The sequence below is a fragment of the Geospiza fortis genome, unplaced genomic scaffold, assembly GCF_000277835.1.
Source record: "Geospiza fortis unplaced genomic scaffold, GeoFor_1.0 scaffold16, whole genome shotgun sequence".
In the NCBI taxonomy this organism is placed as follows: Eukaryota; Metazoa; Chordata; class Aves; order Passeriformes; family Thraupidae; genus Geospiza; species Geospiza fortis.
In genome coordinates, this window is record NW_005054302.1 from 764856 (window position 1) to 790494 (window position 25639).

The 25639-nt window shown below is 41.0% G+C and overlaps 1 protein-coding gene across 1 annotated transcript in view; it reads left to right on the forward strand.

Annotated features, from left to right (window-relative positions):
* Positions 1 to 6147: 6147 nt before the first annotated feature.
* Positions 6148 to 25639, forward strand: part of FLT3 (fms related tyrosine kinase 3) — a 33222-nt gene continuing 13730 nt past the window's right edge. The window contains exons 1-9 of the mRNA XM_031066040.1: positions 6148 to 6163; positions 10796 to 10920; positions 12424 to 12626; positions 13401 to 13516; positions 15735 to 15852; positions 17243 to 17379; positions 17978 to 18117; positions 18199 to 18352; positions 21836 to 22001. Of these exons, the coding sequence (XP_030921900.1) occupies positions 6148 to 6163; positions 10796 to 10920; positions 12424 to 12626; positions 13401 to 13516; positions 15735 to 15852; positions 17243 to 17379; positions 17978 to 18117; positions 18199 to 18352; positions 21836 to 22001 (1175 nt within the window). The remainder of the gene's footprint in view (positions 6164 to 10795; positions 10921 to 12423; positions 12627 to 13400; positions 13517 to 15734; positions 15853 to 17242; positions 17380 to 17977; positions 18118 to 18198; positions 18353 to 21835; positions 22002 to 25639) is intronic.

Below are 25639 nucleotides of genomic sequence, written 5' to 3' on the forward strand. Positions count from 1 at the left end.
CTTTAGACTTAAGGCAGCAGGTCAGTCTTAAAATTACAGGCCCAGAACTTACAGGCCCTGCAAACATTTCAAGAAATAACAAGCATCTTGCCTGTGTTACTTGCTGCAAATAAATGCTCCCCAGCAGCAAGGAATTTAATCTCAAGAACTTCAGAAAACCATATACACGATACAATATATATGTAAATAGAGCTGTATACATTAAAAGCACTATTCCAGTTTCTCATCTTACGTTCTTCTGGTCATCCCAAACAAGAGTTTGTGGCTAAAGGGAATGTTATCTAGCATACAATTAACCTTGCATTAGTGGATGAGGTAGGAGCATGGATGGGGCCTGGGAACAGAGGCAGTAGTAGTTTCATGTTTTACAAATTGGAGAATTTTGTAAAAAGAAACTTTCAGTGACCTTTCTCATCAGAGGAAGTTTTCCACTAACAACCACTCCTGCTCCCTTTTTTTTAATTGCACCCCTTTCTTACTGAGAGATGTTCATGAAACCCAGTTTCAGGGCACCTGAGAGAAATGAAGATGTGAGCAGCTGCCTAAGATCTCCCTGTGACTGGCAAATGAGAGGAAATTGTAGATGAGCAAGGACTGCAAACTCAGATCCAAACAAGGTCCAGATTAGATTATGGTGTGTCTGACTGCACAAAAATTATAGGGCATTACTGTCAAAATTTCCCTCACAGAACATACAAGTGTTCATTAAATTCCTATGGCAGAGATCCTGGAAAATATGAGATGGGCCAGCATGTTTCTTTTGGAGGAGAACCTAGAAATGTGTGGGACCCAGCCACCTGCAGGATCTGTTCAACTCCCAGCAATACACCGATTTCTCTCCAACAAAACAGCTGACAAACATTCCAGAGCAAGTTCAGGCACTGAGCCCTGCCACTGGCAGGGAGGTGAAATCAATGAGCACCCCAGGGGGAATCAAGTTTGATCTTGTCTCTTTTCCAAAACATGCAAAAACTTGGGTGCAAGCTGGTTGTGAGTGTTGGATAAGGCCAGTACATGGTTTGCTCACTCAGGGAAACTGTTTGGCCCAGCAGACCACATATTCATGGTCATCCATCACCATATATTTCATGGATCAGAAGATAAGGTATCACTTCTGAAGATTCCTGAAGGTGAAAGGACTGTGCAGGAAAACAGTTGTTTTCCAATGGAAGTAAATGCAACTTAAAACTATGGGTGTTTTGTTTCTTTTGAGGTTTGGAACCATTCGCTCTTCCCCTTCTTTTCTCCAGAAAATTCCTCTGGTTACCCATATTCCAAGGTACTGAGAAGCAGAAAGGTGCCCAGAGTGCAGCCTGACTTCCAGGGCTGCCCCCACATCTCTGCCCAGCGTTGGGTGGGTGCTGCTGCTGTGGCTGCTCAGCAGAGGCAGGTTTGTCAGCAGAGCAGAGCTGTGGGCATCCTGTCCTGCTGCAGGAGTCCCTCCTATAATGACCCCCAAAATAATATGGCATGGAGCCCCTCCTGCTCACAGGCTTCTGAAAATGTATCTGTCAAAATACCTGAAACTTCATGAAACTGGCATTTCAGCTGAGAAGCTGGTTCAGAACACTGGGTTGATTTAGGTTTTCTGAAAATCTTCCTTTAAAATTGCTGAAAAAAAAATGGACAGGGCAAACATATAGAAAAGCTAGCTTATTGCCTGGATGTTTGGCTCTGTTACTGCTGTAAAAGACAGTATTTACTCCTTTGGTGGTAGACAAGATTTCTAATGTGTGAGATAGAAGGGCTAGTTTGAAAAGTGATTTATTATTACATGGTCTATAAGGAATATGTTGGATTTTACATTTGTACAACTGCTTTGGAATTAAAATTATTTTTAACCCTAGCCTCCTAATGAGACAAATAAGAACAACTAGTATTTATTTTGTTAATTTTTACCATATTTAGTTCCAAATGGCAACTGTGATTTTTTTTTCAAATCTCTCAGATTTATTTTTGTCTTTTCTTATTTTGCAACAAAATTCTTCTTTCCCACTCTCCCTCTTTCAGTCCATTCTTCCTCTATACACATCTCAGTCCTGTGCTCCCTCCTTATTCCCTCTTCCAGGAAAGTAAGGACAGTATCATCTAGTCAATTATAGAAACCTGTTTTCATTTAAAAGGGAAGTTTTGCCATACTAGGATGACAAGGAGTATCAGTTCTTTATCTGCCACCTTCTGTTTTCATTTCTGTTTCAGGCAGACCTTTTTCTCTGTTTTGAATTTGTGTGAGGACTCTTATACCTTTACCCTTAGATACTTAAGTTAAAGTAGCCTTTGCTTGCAAGAAGTTAATAATTCCACTAATGTCTGTAGAAGTGCTACAGTGTGTTGGGTAGTGAGACTGGAGCACTTAAACACAGAACAGAAAAAAAAAAAGAAAAGAAAAAGAGTTAAAGCAAACTTACTTATGTCATTAGATGAGATGGATCTGTTTACCTTACTTCAGGGTTGTCTATCCAGCTTCTTAATAGCACAAACATGCCATTCCCATGAGCAAACATCCTCTAGAGAACAATCAAGGATAAGGACAGCCCAATGCCACTTTCTGATTTGTGGGAGGCCTCTGTGGTGGCACCACACCGGTGCTTCTTTGCCCACAAAGTTGTTCAGTTGTTCACACAGTCACAGCAGGGTTGGGGAAGGGACCTCTGGAAGTCATTTGGTCCAACCCCACTGCTCAAGCAGAGCCTTCTAAAGCCAGCTGCTTAGGATCCTGTCCAGGTAGCATTTCAATACCTCTGAGGGCGGAGACCACCACCTCTCTGGGCAATGTGTGTCCACGTTTGGTCCCCTATATGGTGGAAAAGTCTGTGCTCGTTGCCTCTGTGTCACTGGGCACAACAAAGGAAAGCCAGGCTCCATCCTCTTTGCACACTCCCTTCAGGTGTTTGTGCCTCTGAGCTTTCTCTTCCCTGTGCTGAACAGTCCCAGTTCTCTCAGCCTTTCCTCATAGGAGAGATGTTCCTATCCCATAATCATCTTTGTGGCACTCCATTGCACTTTCTCCAGTATGCCCATGTCTCTCTTTCACTGAGAAGCCCATAGCTTGGCACAGGACTCCAGGCGTGTCCTTGACAGTGCTGAGTAGAGGCAAAGGAGCTCTGTCTGCTGGCAAAACTGCTCCTAATGTGGCTCATTGTTCACCCTACTTAGTGGGGTGGAAAGGTAATATGGGAGCCAAGAAGAAGCTCCCTTGAGAGGACGGAAGATGTGGACAAGAAGCAGAAGAAGAACCAGCCACAGTATAGGGTCTTCCTCAGAGAGGTTGCCATGGTAGCTGAGGTTCACTGTATTTTCAGCCACTTTTCAGCCACTTCCTAAAAAAGGGTGTCCTCAAATGTCCCAGTTATTCTTTGCAAACTGAATCACAAGTGGCTGGAATCACCCAAAATGTGGCTAAAGCAGCAGGGATTTCAGTGAGGTTCCTGTGAGCACCAGCCTGAGCAGTCAAACCAGGTTGTTATTCTTCCTGACTTAATGAAGGCAGAAATCACTATTTTTATAACAAGGCATAGTTTGGATATCGGTCTGCAATAAAGTCAATGGCAAAATTAATCAATAACACTGTATATGTAACAGTACCAAGAGAAAAATACTCCTGCACTTCCTCTCACTGTGAGCTTATTGTTGCTACGTACAGCGCTGAATCTAACATACCTATAAGTAATCAGTAAAAACAGGAGTATCTGCTGACTCACAGCTGCCTGTTCTTTGGGGTAAGTTTTTGTCTGGTTTTCCAACAGAGGAGTGTAAAATGTATGCCCCATGTGATACTTTATTTGAAAGCTTCAGCCATCTCAATTATTCTTTGATAAAATCTCTATATAATTTACAAGTTGTCTGCAATGAGCCATCGGCTGGGCTGCTGACCGTCCTACTCTAAGACAGGTATTAGCACTGAAAAGCATCATTTTATCCAAAAGATGAAGCTTGCTGAAATCTGTACTAAAATTTCTTAGGACAGAACAAGACAGAGGAAAATTTGAAAACACTGACCAAGATATTAGGCACTTCTTAAAAAAACCCATGAAAGAGCAAATTTATTGCAGCTGTTTTCATCTGGGACCTGAAATTGGAGGGTTGATGAAGAGATGAGGAAAATTTAAAATACAGAGTTTTAAACAGAATGGACAGTTTTCCCTGTTGCTTGTGTCAGGCTCTGTTGAAGTAGGTGGGTCTTGGCAGTAGTTTTCTGAGACAGATTGAGGAAACTTCTCTGTTTCTCATATGTTGAAGAAGATCTTTTAGATTAAGGCATAGATTAAATTTGGGAGAACTAGGGAAACAAACTTCTTAGGAGAGGCAGTGTTGTTTCACTACAGAAACTGACATAAAATGGATGTTATCAACCAGCAAAACCCTTTGCTGAGACTTGCACTGGATGCAGGTTTAGTCACTGTGACAAGTTCTAGTTTAATAAAAAGAAAACCCAAATTTTTTTCTATTTTTTTTTCAAAATCAGAGACTCATAGAATCATTTAGGTTGGAAAAGACCTATAAAATCATCAAGTCCAAGCATTAATCCAGCACTGCCAAGTTCACTACCAAATCATGTCCCGAAGTGCTACATTTGTAGGTCTTTTAAATACCTCCAAGGATAGTGACTCAACCTCTTCCCTGGGCATCCTGCTCCAACACATGACCAACCTTTCATGAAGAAATTGTTCCTGATATCCAATCTAAACTTCCCTTGACATAATTTGAGTCCATTTCCTCTCATCCTCTGATTTTCTTACCTAGGAGAAGAGGCTGATCCCCAGCTCACCACACTTACTCTAAGGTAGTTGTAGAGAGCAATAAGGTCCCCCATTAGCCTTCTTTCCTCCAGGCTGAGCTCCCTCAGCTGCATCTCATCAGACTTGTGTTCCGGACTCTCCCCTAACTTTCTGATGTATTTTTAAGCTTTCTGTCTTTCAACAAAAAAATGGAAAATGTTTGCTGGAGATTCCATGGGGGAAAAAAAAGATAATGAAGTCAGTCATCAGCCATTTAACGAACGCATGAAAGAATTTACAAGGCAATTCTGTGTCACGTTAAGAATATAAAAAAGCATTGCATCTCCTCTGCAATCACCCAGGAGGGAGAACTGGCCGAGTTAGGGGTGGGCGCCGCGCCCGTATCCCGCCGGCATTCCCGCGGCAGCGCCGGGATGCGCGGGGGGGCAATCAACTTCGTTACAACAGCAATCGACATAAAACCTCCTGCCCTCTCACAATACCAAACCCCCTATTCGTCTGATCAGTCCTAATTACCGCAGTACTCCTACTGCTGTCCCTTCCAGTCCTTGCTGCAGGAATCACAATACTCCTTATAGACCGTAACCTCAACACCACATTCTTTGACCCTGCAGGAGGAGGAGACCCCGTTCTATACCAGCACCTTTTCTGATTCTTCGGTCACTGTCTTTTTCTGATTCACGGACACTGTCCCGGACAAACAGCGTGGGCTGCCAGCGCCTGCGAGGGTGGCAAAGGTTGGAGAGGAGTTCTTGGGGCAAGGGAGGTGGTGGTGGCAGATGCAGGTGGAAAAATAATCTGCGCGAAGGGCTGCAGGCCATGGCAAACCAGACCGGCAGGTGACAGTAACATTCCAGGATGTTGGATAGTGTCAGTGTTGGACCCCATTATTCGTTTTTGACTCGGTACACAGACCCAAATTGAGCACTTTTTGAAGCCACACAACCTACCCTGCTCCACTTTCTCTCTGCTGTCTTGCTCAGTGATTCAAGTCTAGAGATTCTTGTCCCCTCCCTCTAAACCCTCCACATAGAGCCATCACACTCTATAGGCTTCTTTCCACCTCAAATCTCAATCATGCTTGAACACGACTGTGAATATTTAAATCAATTCACGTGACATTTATTGTAACTAACTGGTAGGACCAGATAAATGCTCCTGACCCAGACATACCCCAGGCAGTGTTCCAACAGCTGGTCACAATTAGTATGAGCTGCAGCAGAGGCATCTTGTCACTCACCTTGCTTGTTAAACCCTGTTCTAACATGGTTATTATTCCAAAACAAGGAGCAACACCTATGGCCCTACCATCAGATGAGAATGAACTCACAAGGTGCATATTTTTCTGAGCTGGGAGTCATTTAAGCTGAAAGGGGGAAGATGCTGAGGAAGGAAGATATGCGAAAAGATGAGGAAGGACAAAAGTTAGATTTGATGGGAGAGAAATGAGATATGATTAAAAGGTGGGAACTAGTTTAAGATCGGTTCTTTTTACCTGTCCTGTCTCCCTCAGATTTTTAGCATATTCATATTGAGTACAATTGTCAATTCAGGATCCACCACTCTGGGGGTAATTTGAGAAAAAGACTACCACGCACAAACGTGGGGGTTTTAAAGAGTTAATGAATGAATATTAAGCTCATCCATGAGCTTAATACCACTACTTTGAAGACTTTTTTCTCACAAGTCATGACAGACATAACAGTTTTCCTGGAAGAAAGGGTCTATCTGCCTCTCCTGATCACAAAGAAAATTTGGAAAGTTAATTCAGAGTCACATTCAGAGGACACAGTCAGAAACTAAAGAAGACCCAAATCACAGTTTGCTTTATGTAAATCTTCTGAGCTGTAAAGCAGAGTGGAAGATTGTTCTATGTCTAGGAAAGGCCTGGCTGCTATGTAAAATATTAAGCACCCTGAGCTGAATACAAATACAAGATGCATCCCTTGGTATGAAGAGAAAGGTTTTCATCATTCACAGTTCTCCAGTTTCCAAGCTATTGTCTTTCTAGTTACCTCAGACTTCCAGCATATTTTGGAGTGGTTTTCCCAGTCTTCCAAAGGCTACTTTTGTCACCCCCTTTTGAAAATAAACTTTTGGAAGCAGTTGCATTCATCTGATACCTGAACTAGCTTAAACAGAGCTTCTTGGTTTGGTATCTCTTCAGTAGATTCAGACCTTTCTTGTCAGCCCCATAACCCATAAGCTCCCTTTTTGCTTTTACAGGCATTTCCCCAAGTATGTGCCAACACATCTTGGCTCCATCTATGGCAACTAGATGTTTGTCTGACTGCAGTGAGAACAAGATTTCTCTTACTGCCTTTATTTTTGTATAACCTATAAAAAGATAATGAAGATGGAAAGCAGGCATAAACAAACATTGTTCAGAGGCAGCAATTTATTTTCATTTCAGCTTCACTCTAGCTCAGCAATAGACAATAGGATTATGCATGCTACATATTTGATATTCTTTGCCCAGTGCTTTCAGTCTCTGCAGTTCTTAATTTGGGTTTTCAGGAGGATAGCTGATGTGCAGACCATAAAAGCAGCCCTTGAAGAGGCCACGTAGAAGTTGAAAGATCAAGATGGCAAATCAGAACATTACCATTTCCCTAGTGTTTCTTTCTTTTCTTCTTTCCTAGTGTTTCTTTTACTTTTTCCGAAAGGCTCATTCATGCTCTGATTTTCTATTTTGTCCTACACAAATCTGCAAGACCTACACAAACTTAGGCCACTCAATATCATGTAGATACTTCTTACTATCATATTACTTATTTGTTTCTCACTGTAAAGCATCTGGAATCATGTCAGGTTCAAAACATCCTTCCTTACCCTAAAATCCTTCACAGGAATAAAGGTACACCACAGCAGTGGCAAGCTGGTGCAGTTTACATGAAGAGGAGTCACATTTTTACTTACACATGACGACGTCACAGTGCTCACTGCTTCCAGCGTAGTCCCTCACACCATCCTTTACAGATGCAGTTCCAGCTCATCAGACACTTTGTTTGCATGTCTCACTCACAGTCTGGTTGCTACAGCTGTCTAACTTTTGGCTGCAAATCTGCTCCCTGTTGGTGTTTAAATACTTTTCTGCTGTGGCCTTAGGACTCCCTCTGACAAGGCAACATGAGCAAAATAGAGTAATTCCACAATGAGATACATGGGTTAACTTCTACAATCAGAAGCTGAAATTCAGAAATCAGAAACATAAAGCAAGGGAATACTCAGCACGCCAAATGAGTTGAGATTTTGAGGTCATATTTTCAGGTGGTTTCTGCTGGTGTGTTTTAGAAATCAGAGGACATGGGTTTCCATCAGCTAAATCCCTGACCATGAGCGAGGTGAATGGTCTCTGCTTTGAAAAGGGTGAAAGAATCAGCCAACAAACCAACAGAAGTGGAGAATGCTGAGCAGAGAAGGACCTGGTGAAAGGCTAGAGAGGGATCTAGGAACCTGAGTTGCACTGGTGGAAGGAATTCAGCATGCTTGGTGTGGATACCTAATGCATATCTGCCTTTCAGCTGCCTGCTCGCACTCCATCTCAAGAAGTGCCATTACTATTTTTATAGCCAAAGGATGGAGATACATGTCTCCACAAAGAAATCACGTTCATCCTTCTTAGGGATGACAGGCAGGGTTTTACTCAGACATCTGCAAAAGCAGACCATTGCCTGTGCATGCTGCAGAAAGGTGGCAACCAAAATGAAGTGTATGCTGGGTGCCTGAATGAGAAAGATTCAGCCTTAATACACTTTGGCAAGGAGAAGAGATTGTCAAAGTGTTGCCAGCTCAGAGCTCAGACAGTTCCAGAAGATACAAATGGCGAGGAGGATATGGCAACAACTCTGACTAATTTCTTCCTATTTCCAGTTTTGCTCCTTCATTGCTTGCAGAAAGAGACTCATCACATTCATCCTTCAAGTACTTTATGATATATTTACCTTCTTTCCTTCTTTCAACTCTGCACCTAGCGTTGTGTGCAACCATCTCAGGAACTAAGGGGAAAAAAAAAGAAAACAAAGCAAAACGCCAAGGCCTGAGGGCAGAAATATTTCAGGTTGCCAAGAGAAAGATGTTATTTTATGATTCACTGCTTATTTGTACTGTTGATGGCTGGCTTTAGGGAATTAATGGAAATCAGACACGTTTCACCCAGCCAGCTATACAGTCTTCCTTCTGTTTGGTGTAGTAGTGGGTACATGGTTACTGTAGCTCCTTTAAAGCTGAAAGGTGACCTTTCAAGCTGCAGTCCTTCAGAAAGGCTTATAGGAAGCATTCTGGAGACATGATGCCTTTGAGGCATCAGAAGCTTTCCCACACTGCTCTTTACACATAAGGAGAAAGGACTTCTGCTACCTGGGGCATCCACAATTCCTCTGAGCAGCCTCATTCAGTGCTTCAACACCTTCCTAATGAGGAATTTCTTCCTAATATTTAATCTAAACCTGCCCTCTTTCAGTTGAAACATTCCCCCTTGCCCTTGTAAAACATCCCCCTCCAGCTCTCTTCTAGCCCCCTTCAGGTGCCTGCAAGGTGCTGAAAGGCAGCCTTCTCTTCTCCAGGCTAAACAGCCCCCAGTCTCTCAACCTGTCTCCACAGGAGATAATCTTTGATAATCCTCTGATGATCTTTGTGGGCCTCCTCTGAACATGCTCCAATGACTCCATGTCCTTCTGTACCTCAGAGCTGGGAGTACAGAAGGTGGGGTCTCACAAGAGCAGAGCAGAGGGGCAGAATCTCTCCCCTTGACCTGCTCCCCACGCTGCTTTTGATGCACCCCAGGATGAAGTTGGCTCTCTGTGCTGCAAATGGACACTGCCAGCTCATGTTGAGCTCCTCATCCACCAACATTCCTGAGTCCTTCTGCCCTGGGGCTGCTCTCAATCAATGTTTCACTCAGCCTGTGTTGTGCTTGGGATTGCCCTGACCCAGGTGCAGCACCCTTCACTTGGTCTTATTGAACATCATGAGGTTCCCACAGGCTCACCCCTCAAGCCAACCCAGGTCCCTCTGGATGGAATCCCTTCTCTCCAGGATTGCCTGCAGCACACAGCTTGGTGTCATTAACAAACTTGCTGAGAATGCTCTTGATCCTACTGTCCATGTCATTGATAAAGATGTTAAAACATATAGGTCCCAGTTCTGACCCCTCAGGAATACTTGTCACTGCTCTCTGCTTGGACATCAAACTTTTGACCATCCATCCATTGACCAACCAGATCTGCCAGGTGCCATTTGCTCTTGTGAAGTCATGTTGGCTGTCACCAACAACCAGTGACTTCCTTATTTTCCATGTGCCTTCTTATAGCTTCCAGGAGGATCTGCTCCATAACCCTGACAGGCACTAAGACTGCCTGTCCTGTAGTTCTCCAGGTCTTTATCTTTCTCCTTTGAAAAGGGGATTTATGTTTTCTCTTTTTCTATCAGTGGGAATTTTACAGGACTGGCACAGCTTCTCAAATATGATGGATAGCAGCTTACCCACTTTGCCAGTTCCCTCAGGATTCTCAGACGCATCCCATCAGGTCCCATGGACTTGTTCACCTTCATGTTCCCTAGATGTTTTCAAACCTGATCTCCTACAGCAGATGGTTCTCATTTTCCCAGTCCTTGCCTTTGCCTTCTGTGGGAAAGAAGGTGCATGGTCATCTTCCATCTCAGTGCTGCAGAGTTTGGTGCTGCAGGGTTTGGTGCTTTCCAGCACAAGGATGAAAAAGGGAAGTGCAAGAGAGCATCTGTGTTTGGCAATGCTGTTTCTAAAGGAGCGCCTATAACACACATTGGCTTTTGTCTTTAGACTTTTCTCTGCAGTATTATGGGACATACTTGTAAAGTGTGATGTGCCTGTGCTTTTGAAAGGTTCTCCAAACAGAGCTTCCACTCAGCTTCAATACACGAATGCAGAGTTAGCATATTCATACACTATGTCTGCATATTCAGTTTGGCTTTTTTTTTTAAAGATGTAATCTTTCTACAGTTTAGTTGTATTTTAACTAAAACTACAACCCCATAGCAGAGATCTAGACTTTATTGCATGTGTTTCTGTTTTGCAGTTTTTGTTATGACAGCAGTTGCTTTCGCTTCTACAATGACTCAAAATACATCTGAAATCACGTGTGGGTTTATCAGCCAGAAAGATGAAGGTTCAGAAGCACCAGAGACATCAGCAGCTCCTAAGGTGATATAATAGAGAACAAGTTGCTTATAAAATGTTCCTGTCCACTCCAGGATACCTTCCCAGAAAGTTACAACACCCTAAACATTTAGAATGTGAGGACATCACAGACAAAATCACTAGGGTTATGCCAAATATGGCTCCAGAAGGTTAGAGGGATACATATCTGAAAATCCAGACTCTGAAACTGTGAATAGTTAAGTACCAGTTTTCTCTAAAACTGGCTTTTTTATTAACATCTTGATGTTATCTTATATCAGCATGCCCGAATATTGCTGGATATTGTTGGCAATGTATCAGTGTAAAAATACATATGAAAATATGTGCCCTTAAGAGGAGACTGCCAAGGCCATGGGGGGTGTGTGCCATAGCTGCTGGGTGTGACAGAAAGCTGTACTGCCCTCTATTCCCAACGCCAAAGCCCATAAATCTCTGCCAGGTCCAAACTTTGACTTCGACACCAAAGCTGGACAATCAAATACAATTTTATTTTCTTCTCTTCTGACTCAAAATGGTAGAAAACCAGGGGGAGGTGATGTGTAACTAAATTATAAATCAGCTGAGACCTGTGGTTAAAATATTTCTTGAGGATTCTTTTTTCAAGGAAGTCTTATGAAATCTTTTTATTCCTGAACAAATGAATCAGTAATTCAAATAACAAATGAAGGTATAGCAGCCAAAGCTGTGCTGTCCTTGTATCTGACAAGGCAGAATTTGGCTGTTTTTTCTGGGTACTTCTCAGGTCAAGAGAAAGTAGAAAGGAGAGAGGCATGAGAAGAACCAACAAAACAAGCAAAATGGGGATGCAATGAACTCTGTCCTTTCATTAACTTACACTGGATAAAATTCACCCAACAAAGCAATGGAGACTTTTAGGGCTCCACTTCAGACAGAGCTACTTCCTTGCTACCTTTTGCTGCAGCTAATCTTAGAGACTCACTAATCCGTTGGTGGCTTTCAGAATGACTGTGGAAGATTCTGTTTCTGTTTGCGATTCTCCTTTAGCTGTACACAGGAGTGAGGAAATGAAAAATATGACAGCATCCAACCCAAATGTTCCTTACCTAGTAAAGCCTCTAAGGAGCTGAGGAGCAGTCTAGCCAGAGGATGCAATGACAAGCAGTGAGATGCTAAAATAAACCCAACATTCTGACCCTGCCTTTGCATCCAAGTTGCAAACAGAAAGGTTTTATTATAGTTCTGTGTCTCCCTATGGCTCTAAATAAAAGGAAACAAAATCAAGTGTAACGAATAACCTGTATCACTTGCAGAAATTATCATGGCTCTGGCTAAGATTGTTCTGTGATGTTTGTCTAGAGAACAGAATTGACTAATTCAACAGGAGCCCTACAGAGGTTCCTCATGCAGTAGAATTCAATGTATTTATTAATAGGTTGGATGGTAGAAATTATAAAAAGATCATCCTTTAAAAATATCTGATTTAAAAAAAAGCAAATAAAGCTAACTGCTAATAAATACCTAACAGTCTGTCCTCCTGCATTGCAGGTTCATAATATTTTGGAAGATCTTGGGTGTTACTTGAATTCTCAAGGAACAGAAAACATCTACCAAACAATAAAAAATGTGGAAGTCAATGTATTTGAAGATATTGAATTAAGAATAACAATGAGCATTTCAAATATCATTTCATGCTTTTGGTTCTTTAAAAAGAGCAAAGCCTGTAAACTTTCTTTCTACTCAGAGAATAGGTAAGTCAAGGAATGTACTGGATCAAAGATCCTTTAAAAGATCTTTTCTTTTAGAATGCAAATCGAATGTTTTCTGTGACTGTGCCTGTGTTTGATTTCATGTATGCATTATCTTTTTCAGTCTCTTAATCCTTAACTGTTGTCACCCAGCAGCACATTACTGATTGTCATTTAGATCAATGTACACATATGAATCTTAAAACCAAGAACATTTTAAAATAAGCTTGTTATTTTAGTTTGTATAGCATCCTGCATGGGAGTCTCCAGGCACTCTCTGACATTGATGGGTTTGAGCTTTGCCATGCTCATGAGGAAAAATTGTGATTTTATAGCCAAAGAAAAAGAGGCATGAAGAATTATGTGACTTTTAGGATCACAGTGCAGATCAAGAACAGTAACAGCATTCTAACTCTCACAGCCAAATCTGGACTGGAACCTGAGGCTCCATAATTGCCTCCTCATGCAAAACTTGTAGGATGAGACTGTAGGTAAAGCATTTGGCTGTGGAGCTCCTGAACTGCCTCCAGCTCAGGAAGGCCATCCCTCCCAATGCTCAGCATTAAGCATGTGATACTGTGACTGTAAATTCCTATGTGCTGCTTGTGTACGAAGACACATGAAGAAAGTATTCCAGGTTGAAGGGCGCTGTGTAAATGATGAATACCAGTGTCTTTGAAGGGTTTTTGCAAGTGCTAAAGAGTTAACATTTAATTGTGTGTGTTGCATATTACCTTCTTCATATTAGCATGGCAAATACAACTTTTTGTTTTATAGATATATTACATCTTTGGCTTTTTCCAAAATAAAAGAAGGACAAGCTGGGACATACACCCTCTTGGTCACAAGTAAAACTGGCAATTACACAGTGGTTGTGCCTGTTCTCATCCGAAGTAAGTATGTCTACATGAAAGGGGTCATTCCCTCAATAGGTTCAAGGGCAGAGACTCAAGTTCAGTCAAAGCAATGAAGCTTTCATGTGCTGCACTTCAAGCATCTTCCTAGATTAGCATAGCACTTGGAGCTGTCTTCGGAGGCTGAAGTCAGAACTACAAACTATGTGAGTCAGCTTTCTCTAGTCAATAAACCATGCAAATGAACAAATAAAGATGTAAATGTGCAGAAGCTTTCTTCTCCCCTGTGAAACATTCCCCTCTGTATCAAAAGGGACAAACTGTTGATGGCTTTTTTCATGCTTTCTATGCTCGTGGGCTAGATTTGTTTGCTTTCATTTTAACATGTTTATTGTTGGTGCTGCTAACTTGGTTGTAATCTGGAGCAGATCAGGATTTCCCTTTTATATTCTGGTCACACTTTGACCTGCTGCCACTTTTCCAGTTGTGCCTGCTCCTAAGTCTCTCACTTCTCTCACTGCTTTTCCTTTTACAACTCTGTGGACAGCAAGAGGTCCACTGAGGAAAGGGGAAAGAAACATCCCTCTTCTCAGCACCAGCTTTGACTTGTTCATTGTCTTTTAAACCAAAACTTATCAGGTCTGCAGCTGCTCAACACAAGTGTGCCCGAGATGCTGAGGTTTTAGCTGCTGTTAAATGCTCATGACAGAGCACCTGTGAGGTGCAACTTTTTGAAAAGGTCCCAGTGAGAGTGGATTTGATTGAGTTTTCTCAAGGTTCACACAAGAGACATCTCTGATGCAAAGGCAACAGCTGCAACAAAGTGCAACCTTCGGTTTCTAACTAGGGGTGTCCAAAAACATCTCAAAAAAACCCATAAAGACACATAGTGACATGGGTTTTTTTAACAGAATAGAAAGATTATGTTATTTTGCCTGGAAAGGGACAAATTTAAAGATAAAATTTAAAACTGCAAAAAGAGATTTCAAAGGCAAAACCTCAATCCAAACAGCTGAAAGACTAGTGAACCCTTCCAGGTTTAACAAGAGCTATTACTTGCCTTGGTTTTAATAAACTGTGACTAATCAACATTAGGTTTTCCCTCTTTAGTTGTTTTGAAAGTATTTCTTCTGTTTAACTTTTTTTCTCTCTCTGGTGTCAGAAAAGTCACCTCTAATCTCTCCTTGTTTAATTTGAAGGATTACTGCATGCCTCAGTTATAATTTTAACAGCTTCATTGAGGGGATAAAGTATTAAACTTTTCATCAAGAATTGCCATCTCTATACCAATTAGGCTTTAGGGGTAAAAAGTGTTATTATATGTGCAAGCAAGAATAGTTTGAAACAATGTCAGTAAAGGTTTTTTCCATATCAATTTCTTGGATTGCTTTCTCTTTGGTCCTGTGAATTTAATGTCATGATTACATCTCTTATAAAACGCTTCAGGCTAGATGTGAATCATTCAACTTGGATGTGAATTTCTGTAGGTAAAAAAAAAACTCCTAGACATAAATGAAGACAGAAATTACAAAGCCATGATTATTACTTTTACCTTAGCACATCACCTTGCCCACAGTGAAAGTATGACTGAGAAAAATGTCACTTTTACATGTGGCAGCTGCAATTTCATTGAAAGATTACTTAAAACTGGACTCAGTGTTATTCATTTGAGTCAAACCTTTAGCAGTTTTAATACATTAAATTTTTTGTTCCTAGTCCAGGTTTGTGCCTGAGAGGTTCAGGATGCTGGGAATTATCTAGGAATCATTTCCCCCTGGGTTACAAATGCAGAGTAGAGAAGTTTGCTGGTTATCAGAAGTCATTATCACCCCTTCTGTCTCCATCATGTATCTGATCTGACTGAGCAAACCCCATTTTGTGTACAGATTTTGTAGTCTCAACAGATACTCTACCAAAGGACGGGTTTAGGATGTGATTTCAAAATAACAGTTGCTCCTGCCCAGTGATATGAATAGCACCCACTGCAAATTAACACCTTTCAGTATCAGCCTCAGGATTATCCCCTGGCTTATAGAGGCAGGCCTTTGGTACCAGGAAGCCGTGCATTTAGCAATCAAAGCTGAAAAGCTCATGAGACCAACCCACAGTGCACCTAAGGCTAAACCATTTTCTGTTCCCTCGGTGTTGAAACTCCTGAAACAAATCACAGCTATGAAACTTTACATACTACAAAATGAGCAAAACACTGTTTCAAAATTATTTCAGCTTTCTGAAACATTTGCATGATTTTTATCAGAAAAACCAGCCAAACCCTATTTCAGGAAAAGGGAAAAATCAGATTCTATCGAGTGCGTATCTGAGAGCTACCCCCCGTCCTCTGTGGAGTGGATATTCTGCAAAACACCTGAAAAGAGGTATGTGTATGTTTATATGCATGTTGAATTTCTAGACTGAAAATTTGCCATCTTCTGAAGAAAAAGTGGCAGGGTGAGAATAAATGATCTCAAGATGTGCTGGGAGAGGTTTTGATTTTATATTAGGGAAAATTTCTTCACTGATAGGGTTGCTAAGCACTGGAACAGGCTGCCAGAGGAAGCAATTGAATGACCATCCCTGGAAGTGTTCAGAAAACTTGTAATGTGGCACTTTGAGACCTGGTTTAGTGGTGAATATGGCAGAGTTAGTGTGATGGTTGAACTCAGTCTTAGAAGTCTTCTCCAATCTTAATGATTCCATGATTCTACACTGCTTAGTGTGCCTACTCAGCTATCAGGGAGATAACTGAAGAAGAGCCTTTGATTCAGAATTTTTGGAGATGGGCTCTGCTGGTTGGCACACTCACAGGCTGGTTGAAAACCTATGTCCACATGATACACTTTTGGAGTGCTGCAACACATTTTACCTAGAAATTTTGACTATCATGCTCTTTTGGAAACTATCAGCTCTTGGCTTTAGAAATTTTGTCCTGGATTCATACTTCGATGAAGAGCAAATCAAAGACATCTTGTTTCCCCCTAGTTTTTCACATTGTTTTAAAATTTGAATCTTACAATCATAGAACACTTTCGATTAAAAAGGACCATAAAAGCTCATCTTTGGAGTCTGAGTGCACTGCAATATGCAGGTACATCTTCAATGAGATGATTTGAAGGTTCCAAATCACCTCCCTGTGCCTTAGCAGAGCTTCTAGGAGGCTCTGCTCTGCGACCTTCCCAGGCACAGAGGTGAGGCTGACATGTTGGCAGTTCCCATGGTCTTCCTTTCTACCCTTTTTTAAAATGATGCAATGTTTCCCTTTTTCCTGTCACTGGGGGCTTCACCAGCAGTATCAGAGCTGGGAAGACAAGGGGTTGTGATTTTGTGAGCTAAATAATTTTTCCCATTCTATTAATATATAAAGTTTATTCTACTTACAGGGGCAATAATGCTTTTCTCTGCAGCATGGCAGTTTGGGGTCTGAATCTCATTATGCTACTGGATTTGCAGCACCTCCCACCACCAGGAAATCAGAGATGTGGTGTAAAGCTCAGCCTCTATGATTTTACTCTTGTCTGGATTTTAATCACATCATTACCTCTCTAAGAGCCAGTTTGAGCATATTCAGGTCATTTCAGCTCACATTTCTGCTCAGACTGTGACATTTTTACTTTCTTATCTTCACCTTTCCTAGTTCCTTTTTATTCAATATGTGAAATCCAGTTTTCCCACTATCGTTTGCATATTCTCATGGCTTAGAGATTTATCAGATTTATTTGCTTGCGGTTAATCAAATGAGTCAATGAATAATTATGCTTGTAATTGCAGTTGCCCTTATAAAAGGCATGAAGAAACTGGAGAAATAGATGGCATCCAGATGGTGCAACATGAATTATTTCAAACTTACATATGGTGCTGTGCAGTCAATGTCCTGGGCAGAGAATGCACCGGCCTCTTTACAATAGGTAACTTCCCTCTAAGGTTTAGTTGCATGTGAGCTCAATCCTGCTGCTGAAGTTAGTTGCACTGCCCATCTGAGCATGATTTCTGGTCTAAGATACTTGCTTGTAATCACTGGAATAAACCTAATAGTGAATATGAGTGCTCTGTCACATGTTTAAAACCTAATTCCAATAGCTCTTTGTGGTCTCTGTAAAAAGCCTCTTGCCTTTCTATATTTGCTATACTTATATTGACTTTTTGTTCAGGCGTTTAGGACTGTGTGCATGGAAAAGCTCTCCAAAGTGTTCTCAAACATATATATTTATATATAATTATTAATTAATATATGCACTCAGATTTGCCTGCCTGTTTTTTTTAAATAAACCCAACCTGAGCTAAGCTCTATGCTGCATTGTGCCCTAGAGGTGTCTTGTGAATCATGACAAAATTTGTTTTGAGACATCTAAATCCGTGAAGGTTACTAATTTCATTATTATGGCAATTATCATTACAATGTAAAAATTAATATCTATACAGCATTAGCAGAAAAAATGTTGATCTAACTGAGCATTTTCCAGGCAAAGTGATGATTGTTTCCTTGTCTGCGTTTTGGTTTTGTAGATTTAAATGAAAGACAAGCAGCACCTTTACCTGAACTACTACTTAAGGTTGGGGAGCCATTGCTGATCAGATGCAGAGCTGTTCACCATAATTATAAATTCAGAATACAACTATCTTTTGAAAACAGGGAAGTTGAGCAGGTAAAAAGACAGGGTGTACATTAAAATAGGTTGTATTGGACACTATCAACTGATTAAACGTGTATCTCTGTTGAAAACCAGGGTTGCTGCTTTGAAGGATTAGAATATCAAGAAAACTTGTCAGCAGTTCGGGTCCAGCATGTGTTTGTTTCAGCAGCAGAAAGAAATGACAGTGGACATTACACCTGCTCTTCTACTGCTCATCCAAACCAAACTGCTTTGATCACAGTTCTAGGTAATTCCAGTCCCTGGTGTTAATTTGTCTCTCAGCTGTTTTGCTTTGTTTTCCATGTGTCTGTTCTTTACTTGCAGATATGCACTGTATGTTTGTAGTTCCCTTGCTAAGGAAAAAGTCTGTTTGCACTTCCAAGCAATCCAGGAGAGCCAAGAGATTAATCTGAACTGAGTCATTCTGGTACCTGAATACAATTAACCTTTTCTTTATATTGCTTTTCAAATAATTCCCTTTAAAAGACAGTGCTTTTAGACGTGAAATGAAATGGCACTGTTTAGACATGCAGTCTGTATGACTGTTTCAATGGGATCTTCTAGAATCACAGGCTGGGATTCATCTCACATGTTGGTGACTCTCAGCCAGTGCACCACAGAACCATAAATTTAAAAAGCAAATCTCATTCTACTTAAGCAACGTGCTGATTTAAAAGCCAGCAGTGTTGAATTTAGTTGAGAGCAGCCTCAGCTGCAAACTTTGTTTCTCAGATGGAAAAAACACAAAAATAAGCCTAGGTCTGGATATAAGGCACGAAAAGGAAAGCTGTAGGTAGGACCATGCTACTGGAGTAGGTACAGGGTGTAATTCAATGACTGGTGTGCCTGGAGCTGGAGCCTCTAGCCCTGAAAACAAGGCTCTCTGAAGCAGTTACCATATGTTTGACCTTAGACGTAGTTACTCTCAGGGTTTACGATACCTAGGCTAGGTATGGTAGGAAGTGAGAATACTTACCCCAGTCTCTTCAGAAATTACTTTCCCAGTGTGATATCCTCTTTTCAGCTTCTGCCTACCACTGAGCAGGAAGTTCTCTCGTCATTTACAATAACTGAGTACAATACCTGTGCATTTTCCTACACACATCTCCTTGGTAAACCGGAACATAGGGGTGAGGGTGTACTGTAGAGGTAGGGCAAGATCCTCTTTTTCATCTGTGGCTGTGCATAGGTCAGAAATAGTGGCTTCTGGGATCTGTGAACTATCAGGTGTGAGCATGGGTGACAGTCTGAGGGAATGTTTGAGTTGCTATCCCTGGAAGGCTGTATTTCTGAGCAGGGTAGTTTTTCCACTACAGTGCACCAACCTCTATTGATTGTCTGTGCTCTCCTTAACACCCCTTTATCCCAACAAAACTTCTGAGGGTTCATTGTCTTTGCTGGTGAAAAAATCTATTTGTTTACTTACATGGTGGATTAAAGTGGGTGATGTTGTCATACCAAGCTAACAGCTGTGCTTCTCTCTCCAAGGTTCTACAGGAATATCCTGTGCTTCTGATCCATCCCAGCATTTAGCCTAATGTGTTAATGACAATCACTGTGGGTGTGAATTTATGCTAACAATGCAGATTCCATTCCAGCAGTGATACAGATACAGATTTCACTCAGTTGCCCATGTCGAAGGGTAGCAGTTTCTGAAACAATCAGCATCCCACCTTTAAACCATTACTGTGCAGGATTCAACATCTGTAGCTTCACTGGGAATCATCATGGTGTAACTTATCCAAGAGAAAACTGATTTGGTTGGCACACACTCCTTTGTCGGGGAAGCCTGGCTACCATAGCTGTATGGATGGGTGTTCTTTGAATCTCTAATAGCGCCTTGCAGCCAGACTGCTTTCATTTGTTCTTTGGTAATTGATACCTCATCAATTTAACCCATTTTTGTGACCATCAGGTCAGGCAGGGTGGTTAGGCCACTTCAAAGCACAGCAGAGATCATGCCAACAACTGCAACTGCAAGGCTCTTTGTTACTGCAGGTCTTATGTTCAGTTTCCACCAGTATTAAACAAAGAATTTTTAGCACTACACAATTTTGCTTAAGGAAAATGTAAGTTATTTTGCAGCACATTATATTAAAAGAAAAAACTGCAGAAATATGAGGAACACAGAGACTTGTTCAGTCTCAAGAATTTCATCTCACCTCTTTGTCATTGCTAAGTTTAAATAGTCAAAAATACACTTAAGCCTGCCAAAAATAATAAACCAAGCAAAAATGTGCCATTTTCTTTCTCTTCCAGTGAAGAAACTACTGTTTTTTTTTTTTTTAGTTGTTTTCCAGAGAAATGGCATACACTGCTCCAAGGTCCTTATATGCTCTCTGGAGAAAGTCTTTACTCTTGGCTGGTTGTGTTGTTAACAGTACACTCAGAGATGATATTCTGCCTGGAAGGACGAGGGCGAAAAGATGAAGGCTGCATGTATAAAATCAATAAGCCTTTAATATCAAAAAATAGGAGAGTACTCATGAAAGCAATAGTTTCTTGTTTTGAAATACTTAAATGTTTGTGGTTTTTATGGGAGTTTCCAAGTAGTAAGTAGGCTACAACAGATAAAACTCCAAGCAGAATGTAGGGTTACAATCAGAAAAAAAAAAACACTCAATAGGGAAAAACAGGTCCAGCAATATTTTTACAGTGTAGTTTTTCACCATGTAGCTTATTAAACACCACCCCAAGTTTTCCAGAGGTTGTACAGTCCTTGGAGATACCCAAACCAAACAGGACATGGCTCTGAGCAACCTCATCTAGCTGGACCTGCTCTGGGCAGGAGTCTGACTCCATATCTCTTCCAATGGATATGGTTCTGTGATCTTTACAGAGTTGATCCTAGCACCACTGCTGTCTTTAGGACAGCCTCCCCCCACACATTCTGCTGCTCAGTCTCTTTTGTAAGGAATCATTCCAAGCCATGAGACATCTAGCCACAGCAATGACTTTGGTTCCTTCATCAGTCAGTGCCAAGAAACAGTATTTCCAGAAGTGGTTCAGTACATCTTTGTCTTCTTCTGCTTTAGGATGGGATTCATCTGAATACGGCTTTTTCATTACACTGACTTTATGAGACGTCCAAACAAGGAGCTTAGGTGGATCACAGAGCTTTTGACATCTCCACTAGGTGAAACAAATCCCACCCTATCAGGGCAAATACCAGCAGCACATGGTTCATGGACCTCTTCAAAACATTTTTCCATGTTGCTCTCATCTTGCATTAAATATGTTTCATTTAAATGGAGAAATAAAGGAGCAGCTACAAGACTCATTTGCGATATCTTCAGCTCATTTCAGGGAAGGAGAAAGAACTACTGATTATGATGGTGGTGCCATGTGGTTTTGTTCCTGTAGAAAGCAAGCTAGGAATTGCAGCTCTTAACACCTGGAATACACACCCAAACCAAACTAAATAATTACATTATTGGCCCTGTGATTCTGTAGGTTAGAGTGAAGAGAAATGTCAGACCATTTTGGAAATGCTCTGGTCTGACCAAATATGCAACTTCATCAGGCTCAAATCATTTATCTGCAACTGAACACAGTGACAATATTTCAGTACTATTTTGAAGCATTCTCTTATTTTGATTAACAGGATACCTTTTGTGATGTAACATGGTTTTTGCTTGTGATAACCAAAATGAAAAACATACAGATGTATAAATGTCTTCATTAAAGTCCAACCTTTCTAATACAATTTTTTTTTCATTTTTTCCTCCAGAAAAGGGATTTATAAATATAACTGACTCTAAAGAAGATTTTGAAATTGGTGAGGAAGAGTTTTGCTTTGAAGTTAACTTTACAGCATATCCTCCAGTTAGATGCATGTGGCTGTATTCCAATAAAACATTTCCATGTATACAAAGTTACAGTGTGGATGGGAACAGGTATTTGAATATTTTGTAATAACTTAATATAATAATGTTTCTTCTTTATGTCTTATTTGGACAATTTACAATGTTTTGTACTCTCATTGTGTTTTTAAAATATGAATGGCCTACATGGTGAGACTGTTAACAAAAGGTACTCAAACATAATTTTGGCTTTGAAACAACAGTTCACACAGATAACTTGTAGAATCACATTATTCTCTGTTTATAATAAACCCTTTGCTAAGTTAGGCATCCAGCAACCCTTAAGTTTATATGCATTTTGCCATTCCCCTTCTCTCTAACATAAGTTCTGAATTACAGGTCTGTTGCAGTTTTCATTCTGGATCACAAGTTCTGCATGTTCCCATTTTCTCATCCTGTTGTTGATGATGTTCCCAGTGTCTTTCAAACAGCCCAGACCAAGTGCAGGGTGCTGCAGTTCCCAGGGCTCTGCTGGCCCGTGCCTGTGTCACAGAAACATGCCGTTCTGCTCGTTACCCAGGTCACGGATTCTTCCACTGCTGCAGCAAAACATGTTTTGAATAAACCTGTTAGTTATCTACCTTTTCTGTTATTTCCTACAATGGACTTCTGGCAGGAATCCTGTTTAAGGCTAATGTTTTCTCCATTCCCTAGGCTCTCTAATTTCTTGATAACATTATCTAATTTCCTTCAGGGTTTCTTTCAGAGTAGTTCCATGGCTTTGCAGGTAACAGCTTTTACTCACCTCAATGAAAGTAAAGCCAAGCTGCTTTTCAAGTTTTTACGTTAAAAGCAAGCAGACTGTAGGCAGGACTTAGTGCAGCTGCTCTGATTCCTTCTCATATTCTTAAAACCTCTGTCATCATCTGCATAAAGCTCTGTCAAAGCCTTGATTACACTTTTTAATGATTTCTTTCCATAGTATTTTGGTACCTTTGATTTTATCCACTAGCTTGTCAAGTTGCCTTTGCAACAGGCTGGCCTTTTCATCTGCATCAGATTGTGTATTGGAGTCAGACCTCAGTGAGGTTCAGAGACAGCTCAGTTCAGGTTAGCAAATTGTCATCTCCTGGCAATGGCCACAGGAACTCTGTCCCTGCTGATAAAGTGAGGGCTGTCAGTAAACTTTGATAGCACTGGGTGGGTGTTGGTGACTAATCTGCAATGCCTGACGTGGGCTTGGCAGAACTGTGCCTTGTGACAAGACTGATTTTGGAAATGAGGTCTCAGGGGACAGCCAGGAGCATTTGCTCATCCTTGTCCAATAGGTACCTCCCTCTGGCTGATAACAGGGAGTTGATTTGCTTTGCAGCTGATACACACCCCTCCTCACTGCTTGTACCAGCAGGACTCAGTTTTGCTTGGATGATTGACAGTGGGTGTAAATTCAATCCAGATAAGAATTAGGTGCTACAGACTGTGCCAACAGTAATTATATTGAGAACTTTTGAAATGCTTTAGGCAGCTGTCATTAGTCAGTAAGGTGCAACTGCTGCTCTGGGATTTATGAGTCACTTCAGAGCCATCTCAGCAAAGAGCAGCAGTTGCTGAGTGCTGATCACCACCTGCTGGATGGGGGAAAGGACAGCTCGTGTCCCTGGAGCCGTGTGTCCAGGCTGGCTCAGCCACAGGCGCAAGCCACAGCCACCAAGCATTGCTGGGGCGTGGCAGGGGGGCTTCTTCAAGCAGATAACTTGGCCATTTGTCTGACAGTGCTGTTGGACGAACAGGACTTTTTATGTTTATTTTGGGTAGTTATTCTTTGCATTTATTTGCATCCTCTTTATGTTATGAAAATATAAAATAGAGGGGAAACCACTTGAATTTGCTGATTGTTTCATCTGACAAGTACATCCTTTTGTGCAGACATCCCTCACAACGATCCAATTGTGTCTGAATACAAGCATTGGATAGACATGTCTCTATCCTGAGGACAAAGAGTATGGGTACATATTTCATTCCGTTTGAAGCACTCAGAAGCAGCAAGGGGTAGGGAAGTCAGGAGATTCTGCCTGCAAGTTGTAGCCTTCCATATTTCAATGTGACTTTAAAGCAGAAGGTTTCTCAAAGCAACACAAAAAAGGCCGTCACATATCTAAACACATTGTGAGTCTCACTTTGCATGTTCTAGTTGATTTCTGTGTAATCCTGTCTCCCAGCACTTCTACTTTGCTCCTTTCATATCCTTTTTCATTTCCTGTTTTTATTCTTTTAATTTCTGCCAGTCTCTTGTAAAATTATTCCTTCAGATAAAAGATCATATTAAATTTTAATAATTAACTCTGTGTTTTTCTTCAGCTTTTCATTTCAAAACCCAGCAATCCATCTCTCCTGTCACTATGCTTACAGTATCTTTTCAGATACTCCTTCAGAATTTCCATTTTTTATTTACTTTTGTGGGCTCTCTGTTTCAGCACACAACAGATTTTCACTTCCCCCCTAAGAGCTAATGACTCTTCATACACACAATGTTCTCTGTTAAATTTATAGTACTTAGCTCACATCCCCTTATATTTTCAGGTATGGAAGATACTGTGTTAATTTTTTTTTCTGTTTATTTCATTAGGATATAATCCTTCCAACCTGGGATTTCAAAAGCAACTAATTTTTTTTTGATTGGTCCTCTTTTTTCTTTCTGTCTTCAGTATCTTTTTTGAGGCAGCTTAAAAGGGTTCTGACTTTTAAAAGTCCATGAATTCAGAGACATTGTTAAGGCCATTTCAGATCAAGACATTCAAAAGTCAATAACCATATGAAAGTGTGAGCTTAGTCAAAGAAAAAATTGCCAGTGGCTTCAAGGGGAGCTTTCCTGGTTTAGAACTTCAGGGCGATACTTGGTGCCTTTGCATGTATCTTGCTTAAGGAGAAATATCCCAATTTCAGTTCTCTAGACTGATCTCATTACTGCTTTCTCCTGCTTTACATATTGCTGATGTGGGCTATCTGGGTTTTGTTTTTTTTCTTCTCTCTTCAAACTTTCTGATGTTCCTGCTTGCCTTTATCACTAAAACAGAGTTGGGTACCTACAACATGGTTACCATCGAGTTGTCAGCAAAAATATCCAACCCCAAATTGTCAGCAACTACACGTAAGAGAGATTTTCTTAGGTTGCTCTTCTAATGCTGATGAACTGCATTATCTGCTATTCAGAGCTGACAATTATCCTACAGCAATAACCTAGTTGAAAACACAGAAATAGGATACCATCTCTGTAAAATGGCATATTCCCTTCTCCCTGCCTCATCCCATGTCCCATACACCATGACACAACAGGACAGCCAGACATGAATCTTTAATTCTCTGCAGCTCTTTGTTATTAGTTTCTGCCCAGAGACTTGTTAGACCCCTCCTGGCCACCTCCATTGTCAGAAGGCGTCTCTGGCATGGTTTGGGTCTTGGCTTTCTGCCATCCCCTGGCTCAAAGGCCACAGGGATTAGTAAAAGGCTGGAGTTTTTTCCTGCAGAACGACCTTGAGAGTTTGTGTTTCATCTCATTGACTATGAACTTATGATGATGATCGCTTTCCTGAGCCTATGTGAGATCTTTCTCTTTGGAAAAGCTTGTCTCTTATGTTCCTCCCTGTCATTGTTGTTTCCTAACACAATCTATCACATCAGCTAGAAATTCCCATCAAAGTTCCTTGGAGAGAAGAAAGTTTGATCCTTTAGTG